Genomic DNA, 15,205 nt, shown 5'->3' with positions numbered 1-15,205 from the left:
ATGCCAAGTTATAACCATTTATTCTGTGTCCCTGAGTACTTGGCCAATATCCCAAACCTGACCATATCTTTCTGCAATTGGTGTTGACTGTTCCATACCAGTAATCAGATATGACAATAGCTTTACTTATAAAGAATGCTCTATTTTTTTTTTAATTTTAGAATTATTGCCTTTCATAATTTAAAAACTGTTATCTCAAGACATTACAAAAAATACATGCAATCAGCTGGCCACTTACATAGCTCAAAGGTTTGCAAGAAACAGCACACGCAACAAAATCCCCCCCACAACTACAACAGAGAACGGAGGATTGTGTTCCCCTGTCTTTGCCTTTTGATAGGTACTACAAATAGGGCTGTGCTGAATTACAGATAACTGAGATTTCATTATTTTCACATGCTGATAAACCTCTGAATCCACATTTCAGGATTTTTGTTTGAGTGGATAGAAGCAAACAAAAGCGGCTCAGCAAATTTTTCTGACAATTTTGATGGTAGCAGAATTTGCTCAGAGGAAGGTGGACTACAAAAGAAAGGGTCAACAACAATTAACAGAACACTGAATACGATTGTAACAATAAGGATCTGTAGATAAATCTTTACCAGAGGAGGCTAACTTGAGTTGACTAGAAGCAGCTTTATCCCACGGGCACTTTGTGATGGTGACATGCACTAATATGTGAGGACTCCAAATGTTTCAACATGGCTTTTCCTTTTTAATTTTATATTACTCAAACATTCCATAAACTACTAAAATTATTTTACTGAGTGTACAATTGGTTGTTTAATAACTACTAAGTTCAAATTCTTCAAATAGAGTCCTGAATTTAAGATACATATGCCAAATCCAAAATCAATGTTACTTTAAAAATAAAAAGGTCTAAAACCTTTTGATAAATCTTAAGATAACTTGATAATCAATTTTGACTTTATTTGCTATCAATAGATGCTTTCATTTCATGTTTTCTCTAGATAATATTACTTCAATGAAGGTATATTCTTTCAAATTTCCTAAAACCTGTTTTCTGAGAACTGTTATCTGCTATTAGTTATCAGACTGAAAAGAAGTACCATTTTGGTGAGGCATAAAAGAAGTAGGAGCATAGTTTAGCATGTAGTATGGTAGTTATCTTAATGCCTTTTTTGTAAGTACATTATACTCTGTAATCCCAAACACTTACAGAGCACTTTACTTCTAACTACAGGCCAACTACTAATAAAAACCTCTTCCATCAACAATAATCTAAGTTTCCGAAATGTTATTTAAGCAGAGACTGTGACAATCAGTAACTCATTTTCTTTAAATACATGAGAAGTCCTCTTAACTATGCTACAGAAACCTTCCTAGCAACTCTGCTTTTGGATGTCAGGCACTTCCTCTACTTCCCAGAGGCAAGGAACTGGAATTACACCCACTTAAACCAAGAGTACCCTTCATCCAGACTTGCAGAATCTGAACCAGTGATCTGAATTGTCTGAAGCCCAGAGCTTTTATTAATGCTCAGGTTCCTATGCAATTTATATGAAAATTGCACTCACTTTAAGGTCTCTTTTTACTATCAGAGAAAATTATATGAAAATCATATTGTAATGACTCAGAGAATGAAAACATCTGTATTAAATCTGCAGTGGTTACTTAAGTACAAACCATTTCTTTGATGTTAGATATTGATGAGCACATACTCATTCCAATAAATACAAGACATGCATAAAATATCTTACATTCAGAAGATGTACTAAGAAAAAGGGGTTCCCCACTAACTGGCCAGCTGGGAGTTAAGAGGTATGTTATCTGTCTCCGTGGCTTTTTGACATGATACAAGAATTATAGACAGCCGACATGCCATGTATTTATATGAGATATAGTTTCATATTATGCTCTTATATGTTCACCAAGAAAGTGAAGCAATCTTTTTTCTGTGAGACTTCTACCTATCTTCATTTCCTTTAGTGCAAACAGTTATAGACAAGCTCCTCTCTGAACTGATAATTTTTTAGAGGTCATTCAGCCCATAATTTCAGGTCCTAGTCACTATCCTGATGGTCCTTCTTAGGAAATTGGACCCAGTGGGAACGTTTTTTCCTTCTGCTTAGTCTATGGGTCAGCATTTTCCTTCCCTTGTACTTCTTAATTCCCTTAAGTGGCAATTATTTAAGGTAGAGTTAGAGAAGGTGCAATCTACATTCATCCAATAAAACCTAAATATTAAAAAGGACAGAAAAATCCAGCATGGTTACTAAGGATATATGGGAGAGCATTTAGCATTTGAAAGGTACCAAAGATCTGGTAAATGAAAAGATGGAAAAAATTATGAAGAACTATTGGAAGTAAAATAGAAATTAGAAGTACAAAAGAACACGAGTATCAGACAGACAAGGCATCTTACTTACAAAGGTCAAGGCTCAAGATGCCATGTCAAGAAATTAATGGAAAGTCAGTGCAGCACAGATTGGATTAATGAAAGCAAACAAAAAGAAAGTCCAGAATAAATTTTAAAAATCAGCATGGAATTGCAATGATTTGTGATTCATTGGAGCAATTATTGCTGAGGGCTCTTCTCTTCATTCATGACCCAAAGTAGTAAAGCATTGAGCACACAACTTACACTGAATCAAACTCCCATACCTATGTTCTGGCTTTGGCTCAGGTATTTAATTAATTTACTTCATCATTGCTGGTAGGTGTTGAATTTGAGCTGGAAACAGTGTCATAGGGATGATTTTGCTAGTCCTGAGTAGCGTATGCAAAGTCAAGGCCTTTTCTGCCCCTCACCTCACCAGCGAGGAGGCTGGGGGTGCACAAGGAGTTGGGAGAGGACACAGCCAGGACAGCTGACCCAACTGACCAAAGGGACATTCCACAGCACTTGGCATCATTCCCAGCATGTAAAGTGGAAGGGTAAAGAAGCAAGAGGGGGAATGTTCAGAGTACTGGCATCTGTCTTCCCAAGCTACCACTACATCCCATGGAGCCCAGCATTCCTGTAGATAACACCTACCAGTCCTTGCAACATGATGAATTAATTGCTTGTGGTGCTTTACCTAATAAACTGCCTTTATCTCAGCCTAGGAGCTTTCTCACTCTTACCCTTCTAATTCCCATCATCCCTCCACTGGTGGGAATGAGTGATTGAGGCATGGAACTTAGTTGGTAGCTGTAAACCATGACAACATCGGCATTTTTCTGATTCTGAAATTATTTGCTATTATTTGTGCAGTAACGAAACTATGCCTAACAAGCAAGTAATTTTGTGTAACTTATAAAAAAATCTAAAACTCAGAAAAAGACTTGCAAGCAGGTTTACAAATATTAATAATTTAAGCTATTTATCAAGAATAATTTTTTACTTATTTCAATAAAAACACATTTTCTGCTTTTTCTTCCCGTGAGATGTTAGGTTGTTGGGATGCTAGCAACATCTCACAGGAAGAAAAAGCAGAAAGTGTTCCCTAAATAATGCACAGCCACAGAGAAAGCCACCAAGAAGTGGTGGCATTATGTAGGCAAAATCCACCCTACTATGGTTATTTGAAATATAATGCCCATAGGTCTTTGAAGTACTGTTAGTTCAACTCTGCAAGTGATGAAATAATTAGTTGATAATGGAGATACCACAGTTGAGAAATTTATTATTTGGGTTTATTTATGGATATTTATTATTTATATTTTTGTTGGAATTAAATTTTAAAAAAATATTTATAGCACAGAGTAGGCATATATAATTATTTTCAATTCAGTTTAAATATATGTTATTAAATAAGTTTTATCTACTATATATATTAAAAAATTTACCACACATTTAAAGTCAAAATTTTCATTTAATTCTTCAAGAAACATCTTATATTTATTTTATATTTACTTAATTGAAAATAAAAAAATAAGATCTTTATATTTCTTAGAACTCCAGCATAACTTCCCTGGATGATAGACTAAGAGATCTAGTCTTAAAAATGTATAATAGGAAAGCAATTTACATGTTCAGAGTATAGGACAATCTCCTCATAAAAATATCCTGAATTATTCCTAGGCACTATACATCTTTATTTTTTATTCCTCCTGTAAGATTATTGTCTTTCTTTTGGTTTGTTTGAAAAGTTTTTTGATGACCTTGATATCTCATTTATCAAAATGAATTCATTTTCCTCTGAATTTTAATATGTTGGTATTACAATACTAGTATTTCTTTTTATTATTTACATTTGCCACATACTATTATGCATATATATCTTCTAGCATAATTAAATATTTTTGCCTTTCTAGATGGCTGTCATGTCTTAAGGGCTTTCTTCTACTTTTGCACTTAAATATTTCAGCCTTGCTTTAAAAGTTTTATGTTAGGATAGCCTATTTTTAGCTCCAAATAGGCAATAATGTGGCTCATTCTTCATGAAGGATATTTTATCTATTAATATAATGAAATAGTATCTTGGAGTAAGATTACTTTCTTTTCATCGGTGAACCTGACATCCTTGCAGAGGCACCAGTCTTTATGGACACCATTAGGGATCCAGCATGGGCAATGCAAGGAATTTGCAAAGCAGATGCCTGTCCAAGGGTGTTTTGAAGGCAGATACAATGTGGGCATTAAGGGTCCAACAAAAATTCAGACCTGAAGAGGGTTTCTGTATTGTACACTATGGCACAGCCCCTTGCAAGCCAGCCAAATAGTTCCCAACTTTGGAAACTAGAATGCCACAGAGAAGAACGACAGGAAAGGAGGCACACATCAGCACTCAGATTAAATATTTAGATATGGGCAAAGATATTCATCTGCTCAGGAGCAATAGCTCACACCACAAAAATTAGTTGCCCTGTTACAAACTGGAATAGTGCCAGAAAAGGAACGATGGCTGCTAGAAGGGCCATGGACAGAAATGCACTGAAAAGAAAGCAGGATTCTGACTGCATGGTTTTGGGGCTATACACAATATGGAAACCCCTATGCAATGGCCCTGCAGCTTACGGCACACAACAGGACACCTGTTATACTTCCAGCTGAGCAGAGGTATTAAGAGGTGTTCCAGACTTTGGTCTAGGCAGTATTTTCCTTTTCTTTTAAAACTATATTCTGAACACTTTTTCTTTAGTGAGACTGATTTGCTTTCATTCTGATCCGAGAATACCATTCACTTAAAGGATGTAACTAATACTAATAGTGGTGGGTTTTTAATATTAGATGATGTAATATTTACATCAAAATATTTCAACACCTCCTTTCATGTCACTCAGCAGGAATATATGCTGATTGTTCAGGAAAAGCAACTAAGGAACTATGAAAGGAGTCCCTATGCTCCTCAACAGCAGCAGAAAAAAAGCTATATCCTAGGGAAAAAAAAAAAAAAAAAAAAAAGACAAAGTACTTTCATGAACTCTTTTTTTTTTCTACTTCACTTGCTACCTGGAAAGAACCAACTCTGATGTCATGACCACCCAGATAAATATACTGGCTATGAAAGCTCTGCTACATATACAATGCCTTCTAATACATGACAGTTTCAAAAAAAAATTAGTTTTTTTTTAAACATAGATTAATCTTTCCTGAAACACAATAATACATAATCTACATATGTTAAAAAGAACCTGGCTTTCTCCTTTACAAACAGAAAATCATTTATACTAGGTTTTTATTTCAAGCACACACTAAAATTATTATTCTTCACAAAAGAGGAAAGGGAGTGTCTGCCAATCAACATGACATGCTATTGAAAGACTGGTACTAATAGCTATGACAAGAGCAAACCTGTTTGAAGCAGAGCTGCTGCTGCCTTTTTCTTTTTTTAAAGTATACCAGCCATCAAAAATAATGTTTTATCTGACTAGAAACCCAAGCAATATTCCGCTGCTGTAAAAGCTTGCACCTGATTTACCTATATCTAGCAATGATAATATTGTTTCAAATTACAGTATTTAAAGTGTTTTATTTAAACAGTGATAAAGACTAAGAACTTTAACTATTAAAAAAAAAGTGAAATACACTTGCAAACAAAACTGTGTATCTATTCTTTGGAGGTTTTACATCAGGTATGAATTACAAGCTTGCATAAGTACTCAACTGACTTGTATTTCCATTGTTTCATTGATGAATAGCATTTACTGATCTTATATTTTTGTAGTTCAATAAATTCAGAGAGTATAAGAGCAAACAGGCTTTTATTATTTCATTTTTCCTATTTTTTAAACTTTATTTTTTTACTAAAGAATCAAAACTCACAAAAGAAAGGAATAGCAAAAGAATATTTAGAAGTAGAAAATCACCAGGATACTAGTATAATTGCTATATTATCAGGTTCTGTGTGTCCAATTCACATTCTGAATAAGTCTGCAGTTTCCACTTGGTAATACAGTTATACCTTGATAAAATCACATAATAGATCACACCATAACTTTTAGCAATCAATTTTTTCTCTTAATAATTTGATAAATGTAGCTGTCAAGTGGGATAAAGATCACAATTTTATTTGGGATTAACTATTTGAACTTTCAGAATTCCATTCATGAATATTGCAACTGTTACAACTGATAGGATCACAATTTTGTCCCTTGTTGATGATGCAATCATGCTGCAGATTGCTGGTACAGCCCTGTTTCTCAAACGTTAAAGAAACTGAAAGAGAAATGTGTGGAAAGCAGGGCCTTTTGAAAAGTGCACTTAAAGTTTGCAAAAATACTTTTCAAACATATATAAAAGAGAAGATAATAACACAGTAAGGGAACTGCCAGGGAAAAGAGAATAATTTTAAACAGATTCTTCAAACATATTAAACAAATGAGTTTGTTACAAGATATTTTATCAAGGATTTAATGACATACCAGAAACAAACAATTTAAGTTGGTGTATTTCCACTTCAGGCTCAAAGAGAGTAAGAATTTAGCACTGATGATGGGAATGTTGCCTCTCTGAGAAAGAACACTTTGGGGGACTTACCTGTCTCCTCCACTATTCCACTGCTATCCCAACACCCAAACAGTTTAGATTCACAGACACAGCCCTTACCAGGAGGCTGTAGATTAACACTGAAGATTTAAGAGCAGAAAGGACTCTTAGATAATAGTCTGACTTCTGGTATATCCAAGCCCCTTTATGTTTTGCAGTGAACCCAGCAACCTTGGGCCCTCCTAAAACCTATTTTCCAGAAAGACATCCAGTCTTCTCAAGGCTCAAAGGAACAGAACAAGAATAATTTCTTTTGCTAGTTGCTGCCAAAGCTCAATTGACCTCATATTTAAGTGTTTGCACCTTGTTTCTCATTTCAATTTGTCTGACTACGCTTTCAGTAACTGATTTTTCTTAGGCTTTTCTCAGCTAGACTAAGAGTAGCTCATGTCTGATATTTTCTCCCTGTGAAGCAACTCATACACTATAATCAAGTACCTATCTATCATTTGGTCATGAATTATGTAACTCCTCATGAACACTAAGCGTTCAATCACCACGTAGGCAGCCAACTGCCAAAACACAATCGTCACGATCTTTGTTCTGTGAATGCCCAACCCCAGAGGCACCTATAATTTTCACAGAGGCACAGGCACACAAAGCTGTACTTCCAAGCATTCCCCAAAACATGTCTGTGTGGAGCGGGGAAACAGCTCACACTTTTAGTTCTGCCACAGTCCATAGGAGTAACTGATCCTCCACTCCTGCTCATGGAGCTATGGGTGCTAGACTCTCACCACACACCCAAAAATTTGAGTGCTTTGCAAGCATAGTATCATTGCCACAGAAACCCAAACAAAAACTTCCCAAAGCTTTACCAAAGAGTACAATTAATTGAGCTGGCTTCACTGGTTTATTTTTTTAAAAATTACTTCCAAGAAGTATTTGGCATGACTGACAATTCTAAATTAAACATCCCCAAATTCTCTGTTCAATGCCTTAAGCATAGTTCCCTAATCACATAGTTGACTGTTGTGAAGCCATTTTCCAGCAAGAGCTTTGTGACTCAAACTATAGAAACATTGCACCTATTTTGCCCATGAGGAAACTTGTACAAAAAGCAGGACCATTGTATCTTTTGCTCAGTGAAAAACTCAGTTATTCTGATTTCTAGGGTTCACACATTCATTCTTGGAAACCATCTTCACTTTTTACAGTGCAGCATGGAAATAATGATAAGGAAAAAATCCCTCAGTATCACAAAACCAATAACGAGCAAACTACTTCCCTTCTCTCTGAAAAGCTTTTTGCTTATGACCAGTTTAGTATCCACAGAAGGCTACTATGGCACACTGTGAGAGATACCACGAACTCTGCAGCTACTGGAATAATGGAGATGTTCAGGCATAGCTATTACACTGGACATAAATAATGCATCATAATAGTATCACAATGTTTGTGAGACAAGAGCTCCTAAATGATCAACATTCAGTTCAAACTGAAATTATCACTACCAAGTGATGCTGCTCCAAAGCAGACAAAGCACTGAAAAAGAAAACTAGAATACTGATCCCTTGCAAGATCTACCACAGGTACGAGCCCTTCTCCTGTACCACTTGACAAAATATTCAGGTTCAGTTCAACTCAGTATTGTAATGTAGCATCAGTTAGAAGAAAACACATTCAAGAATTTTGGAAATGCAATGCACACAAGAATCGAAATATTTCGTCAGCCTGTTTTAAGACTCACAATTCAGACAAGCCCACAGTAATAAACTTTTTTTTTTTTTAATAATCTCAGTTTTAGAAAAATTACTAAAATGACAGTCATCAACATATGATAATTTGCTCATCTATTGCATTCATTTTCCATTTGTAATGACACACACTCAGATTGCACATGGATATTAAGAATGTACATAAACAGTTTCCACTAGAACCAAGCTTCCATTACTTAAACATTACCTGTAGGATTCCTGAGCCCAGTTCTGTTCTTAGAACAGCTGTAAGATCTGTAAGTATCTTAACTGAGGTTTTAAAAAGAAAACAAAGTCATATTGTGGATAATGGATAACAGTCCAATATTCCTGGATTTTTTCCAACAAAATCTCAATTTTAACACAGGCCTTGAGAAAATGGGTCAGAGAATACCAAGAAATAGGCACCAAACTCCTACATAACAATACACAGACATTTTAAAAAACAAACTTGATGATTCGTATAAAAATTAAGGTTAAATGCATAAACTGGTATTTATTTGAAGTGTGGCCTAGCAAATTCAATTCACAATTTTATGTGCACTGCATATATCTTTGTTGGCTTGCGTGCATTAAAGGGCTGCTGTTCAAACGTAGTAAATCTTAAAAGTTAAAGACAAAAGTATAATCCAGACTTTTAAAATATGTAAGATTTATAAGGAATATAATTGTATTGTTAAATAACTCCCTCTGTGAAAGAGAGAACCTATAGCAAAAAAGAGGAAAGTCTAAAGACCTGGTTTTCTGGCATTTCTATATATCAATTTAGAACAGAAGTGCTACCACCTTTCAATTACAATATCATCCTTACAAATGTGAAAGGCAACTCTATTTGTCTTCCATTTTCCACAGCCTCTCCCATAGAAATGCAGCTTCCTCAAGCTGCTTACTATCATTGACCCCATAAAGCAGTATAGTAGTTGCCAAAGAAAGCTAAATAGAAACTAATATTAGAGCATTACATTATTGTAGCAGGGCATTTCACTGCCCACAAGAGCTTATCTGTGGTTTGTTAACCAGCCAGATAACTCAAACAGGACAAGCTATCTTAGAGTGAGTTATTTTGGCACCATGGGGTTAACATCTCCCAACTGCCAATAAATGTCTTACTGATGGAAGTGAGCCCTGGAAAGATAAGCCGGATTTTTGACAGACAGACATTCACTTTACAACTATAAGAGCCACACCAAACTTCCACAAAGCAGAAATCTTCTATACATTTCCCTGGAAATGTGTGGAGTTTCTCCCATGAGTAGGGATGCCTGCTTTGCAGTTACTCCCAAGGGATTAAGTGAAGGAATGTGCAAATTATCATGGTTTCAGTGATAAGTTAGATTTGACTCCTAATCAATACCGTTTCTTTTCCTAGCCCTAATATAGATATTATCCTCGATATTGTGCATTTTTAAGTTTTGCCGTAATCTACTAGTAGTTCTTTTCAGTTTTATACTGTGTAGTAAGTGATTCTGATTAAGATCTTTCATCTGCTATCTCTTGTCTGTTTAATAAATAATTCATTTTATAAATAGATCTGTCTTGCCATCATTAGAACTTCAGGCTAGGGTGATTTCTTGAACTTAAACTGTTGCCAGAATCTGAGGCTAAGGCTTGTCCGAAGCTTCCACTCTTCCCGCAACAATTATAAAGGCCATTAAATTAAAATTAGAAATCCTACTGTCAATCTTAATTTCACTGACAAGAAACAGACTTGACTTTTACTCCCAGTCATGTCCTAAAGGTACTCCACAGCTCCACTCTTGATGGGCTGTAGTGAAGGAGCTTCTGGCTGTCCTGCAAAGTGGCTGGAGTTGGTGTCTGTTTCTTTGCCAGTGAAGAGACTTACTCTGTTTCTATCTGCTCAAAGAAGCCAAAAGAGCTGGCTTTCCTGTTACAAAGCAATATTAGAACATAAAAGACAGACAAATATGTTTAAGTTAAAAAAAAAAAAAAATCAATCTTGTATGACACTTTTATACTCCTATCATCCTAAGGGGTTCTATGTCGTGTTGTAGATTCTCTGTGGGTGCAGCCAATGACCACTAAGTCATCAGTAACTGTGAACCAGACACAGAACAAATCTTATTTTTATAAGGGATGTTAGCCAGGGCACAGGAGTTGTCCTTCATTCCTCTAAAAATCTTCTCTAAAACCTTTAACTCTCAGATGTCCAGCAGTCAGAAATGGATTGAAAAGAAGAAAAGAAACATCCCTTAATTTAACTATGGTATGAATACACAATTATCACCCAGGTTCCTCTTTAATAGTGTTTCTTTTTGAAAGGAAGATACAGTATCATCCTTTTAGCAATGGGATTATGCAAACAATGTTTCAAGACTTTCGCTGTATACCAGTTCTAGGTGAACCTGGCAATCAATAGGTGACAATCTGTTCTTGCTAGTCCTAATATATTTGCACAGTATCCTGTTTAGTGCAAGGGGATTTCTGTAGTATATGAGTGCATGTATAGAAATCATTAGGATACAACACACTGATAAGTGTTTTCCTGTGTTACCAAAACAAGCAAGCTGAACAGTTTTAACCACAGCATGCTACAGTGAACAATTAATTTACCCAGATATAAACTAATAATGGGAAAATGTGCATAAAATGTCTGTAATTTTGGAATGTTAATGATTCTATCACTGTTACAGCTCTCTGTTATATCTGTCTGTCTACTGAAAGCATTTGATTTTTTCATATTAAGTGGGATTATTGTAGTAAAAATCCAACAGTGTCTGGATTTAAGCTCTGAGTTGAATATTCATTTGCTTTAGTGAGAACTATGGTGAAATGTGATCGGTTTTCTGACCTATTTTGAAATTGGTATTCTGCCAACTGGCATTTTGTTTGCACATCCAGATATTATCCACCATATGCTGACATGACATGATGACTGGTTCCAAAATGAAGTGGAATACTTGGCAAATAGAAATATATGGTACAAATAATACACTGCCTCTAGTCAGGAAAGCAAGCAGTCATTTGGAGAAGACTGAGAGGTTTTAAAATAACTACAGTGTACATACTGCACAAAGCTGCATGAAAACTCTCCAGGTTTTGCTTTCTTACAGGTATGAGGGTATCAAAACCTATGAAATTAATTCCTTACACAAGATTCAAATCTGACATGGGAGTACTAATAGTAGTAATTCAATGGAAGATTAATTTGCATCTCAGGGAGACTTTGGCCCACATAGCTTCTTCCTCCTCTGGATTCCCCAAATCTTCCTTCTCACCATCTGTTCTTATTTCCCACTGCTCTGACTTGTCTTTCCACCCAGTGATGTCTAAGTTATCTGCCTCTCCTGCATTAAGATCACATTTCATTCAAGCTCCACACTAATTTTGTATCATTTCTCCTAACCTCCTACCATTAATCTTCTGCCTTCCACTCTGAACTGCAGAATCTACTAAAAAATTAAAACCCAAAACCAAATAAAAACCAAAAAAACTTGTTCCTAATTAGAGAACACCCCATCTCTTATCTTTTAATTCCTGTTTCCAAAGCAATGTTTTTGTTTTGCATTCCTCCAGTGATTTCCATGTGTGCGCTCTCTAAAACAAAGCCTGAAAATGTACATCTAAGTTGTTGGTTTAGCTCTGCTGTTCTATCTTTTAATGAGGAACAGTCTATCTTTTTGTAATGAAATCTAAGAATTTTTAAACCAGTGCATTAATTTGCCACTGTATTTCTTATGGAATTTTGCATTTCTCTTTTTGGGGAATAGCTTAGGCAGAGGGACTTAATAAAAATCTTTAAAAATATTTCTCCCTAAAAGTTCAGTTAGATTTCAAGACGAGGCATCTAAATAGCAAGCACTTCTGATGTTTATTTATTGAAATGGAAGATTTGCTTGTGTAACATGGGTAGATTTCAGTGCTTAATGCATAATCTTCAATCCTGGAAAATTTGAAGAGGATTAAGCCCATTTTAAAGCCTTGTTCTTCTTCAGAATAAATGATAATAACTTCTTGTTTTGTTATTACAATCATTTCAAAGCACGTGCATTTGAAAAGAATTTGTAAGCAAAAGGAGGAATGACCTTACCAGCATGCAAGTACGCCAGATCAGGATTTTCAATGTCTGGGTGTAGTTCTTTCAAGTGGTTACGAAACTCCACAGGGATATTTGTTCCATAATCACACCTAGGACAGTTATACATTTTTACTCCTTCATGCTTTCCCGTATGCAAGATGTGTTTACGGATATTTTCTGCACAGTTAGATCTAAACAGCAATGAAAAAAGAAAAGAGATATATATTAATTTATTTCCTACCAGTGGTTCAAATAAAACCTAGTGTTACAATGGAGAATAAGTAGTCATCACTAATTTTTCATTATCTGTAGATTTTTTTCCATCCCCTTAGGTTTTGCATAAATGTTGTCCTTTGCATGAAGGCTCCCAAAGCTGTTTCAGGTTAACTGAACATTACATCTGAACCAGAATGATTGATATGTTGCATTTACAGAATTTCTATTTTTCTCATGGTAGTCAGTGATGGACAGAAATTAAGCAAATGTCTTTATTTAGCAAAACTGAAATTCACAAATGCCTTTAATATTCCCAATGGAGCTCACATGAACCTTTTCTACACAGTTCCTAAATTCAAGTGGAGTTGCTGTGAATGATTTTTGCAAGTATGTTCCACCAACTTTCATCTTGCTGTGTGAACTATTCCTTGGAAAGATAACTGAGTTGCTCAAGTTTACATCTTTTTGGAAATACACACAGATTCTGGTTTACATCTTAAACATGGCTTTTGTGAAAATAGTGGAGTTTTCATGCATAAAAGTCAGACTGCAATTAGTTTAACACATTTCAAAGCAGTATTTATAATCACATTTCTGAAAAAAAGTAATAAAAAAAATTCCACATTTCTTTTATTCACAGAGAGATCCACAGAACAGTAATCTTTAATTTCTAGTCTTTGAACTTTTCCAGTCTCATTACAAAATTATTTTGCATTAGAATTTCCTACTTATTCAGACTTTGTGATGAATCCTACATAAAATACACTGCAGCTCCATTTATTTCAATCAGAAATAGTCAGATTATTTATTCTTGACTCAAAAGAACAGAACTGTCCATGTGTACCATTGCTTTGGGGTTTTGTTTTGTTTTTAGACTTCCTTACTAACACATACTATTATTATTATTGCCAAACTAAGAAGAGTAATTCTGCCTACCTGAAAAAAGTACAAACACTTGTGTAAACTACATAAATGCATAATACTTTACAAATGCTCAAATAAGACTACTGTAGCATTTTGGGCAACTGGCTATATACCCATCACTGATAGAAATTCCACAGTAACAGGCACGTAAAAAAAGGACCCCCAAAATAAACTGGAAGTAGCAGCTTGAAGTTCTGCTGGAATGCTTGTCTCTCCCTCAGAAATGGTCATAGTAAAGTTGGTATCTGCCTTACGGTGCTGCCAAAGCTCACCCTCTGTCATGTCCATCTGCTATATACTGGTATAATGGTCAGATGCCTGAGAATGTCAGAGAAGACATCACTGAAAAATATAGAAAATATTGGCCTCAGCATCTTTCAGGATTCAGCCCCTAAAAAAGTTACAATGCTCATAAATGTTGTTAAAATGAAATATGTATTTTACAAAAAAAGAAAAAAAAAGGTAGCGTATACTGCAATGAAAGCAGGCGACAACCTGGTAACCTTCTATCATGGGTTATACTTTAAAGGGGAGTAGATTAAAGCAGAGCATACAAATCTGAAATAAAATATCTGTGTTCTTTTAGCTCAGCTCTCATACTATGTTAAGGAAAGATATAAAACTTTTTACTTTGAAATATTCCTGTGAAATATATAAAGGATCTGTGGAAACCTATGTAAGAGTTGTGAAGAAAACCCAGCCTGTTCAAGCCATAAAAGGCCAGTTCTATCTCCTTTGATTTGGAATTTGCTCCAGCGACTTTAAACAGAGCAATCCTGGAGCCTCATTTATTCAGTCATCAGTTAAAAATCTGTCACTAAACACACCAACATACAGATATGAAAAATTTAAACCCAGATTTTCCCATGTGACAAGGCCAGGAAGGCTTAATCAGAAATGAGGTATATGAGATCACAAGGTATTACAAGTGGCCCCTCATATTAGGTTGCAAAGCAGCAATTGCCATCCTAAGGTAAACCATGATGGTAACAACTGGCAAATCCAAGCACTTTTGAAACCACATGATACCTTTAAATATGAAAGGACAAAAATGTACTGCACATAAAGTTTTTTAATTATTCAGTGTGCTCTGAATGTGAGTTTTATTAGGAGTCTTCTCCCATGTACTGTACAAGTATGTTATTATATGTCTGACACAAAACACCCCCACCAACACACTGTGTGTGTAGATACATCACTTCATATCATATGAGTAAACGCAGAGGTCTGTGATTTTAAACAGCACTATATTTTTATTAAAGTGATCTCATGACAAGAATGTAACTAAAACCTTATAATGCTGCAATAGTGATGATAAGCTTTTGACAGGCCTTGTATTATAAGATTTACTTCCAGGTGTTTATAAATCTTGAAATACAGATTTCCTTTGTTCTAAAA

General features: G+C 35.2%; 1 protein-coding gene across 1 annotated transcript in view; it reads right to left on the bottom strand.

Annotated features, from left to right (window-relative positions):
* Positions 1-15,205, bottom strand: part of ZNF407 (zinc finger protein 407) — a 335,107-nt gene that overhangs the window by 85,759 nt on the left and 234,143 nt on the right. The window contains exon 8 of the mRNA XM_005517307.3: positions 12,680-12,858. Coding sequence (XP_005517364.2) covers positions 12,680-12,858 — 179 coding nt within the window. The remainder of the gene's footprint in view (positions 1-12,679; positions 12,859-15,205) is intronic.

This window comes from Pseudopodoces humilis, chromosome 1 (assembly GCF_049639895.1).
Source record: "Pseudopodoces humilis isolate 2021_Gansu_Grassland_sample_001 chromosome 1, ASM4963989v1, whole genome shotgun sequence".
In the NCBI taxonomy this organism is placed as follows: domain Eukaryota; kingdom Metazoa; phylum Chordata; class Aves; order Passeriformes; family Paridae; genus Pseudopodoces; species Pseudopodoces humilis.
The sequence above is the reverse complement of the archived record's forward strand: the minus strand, read 5'-3'. Positions and strand labels throughout refer to the sequence as shown.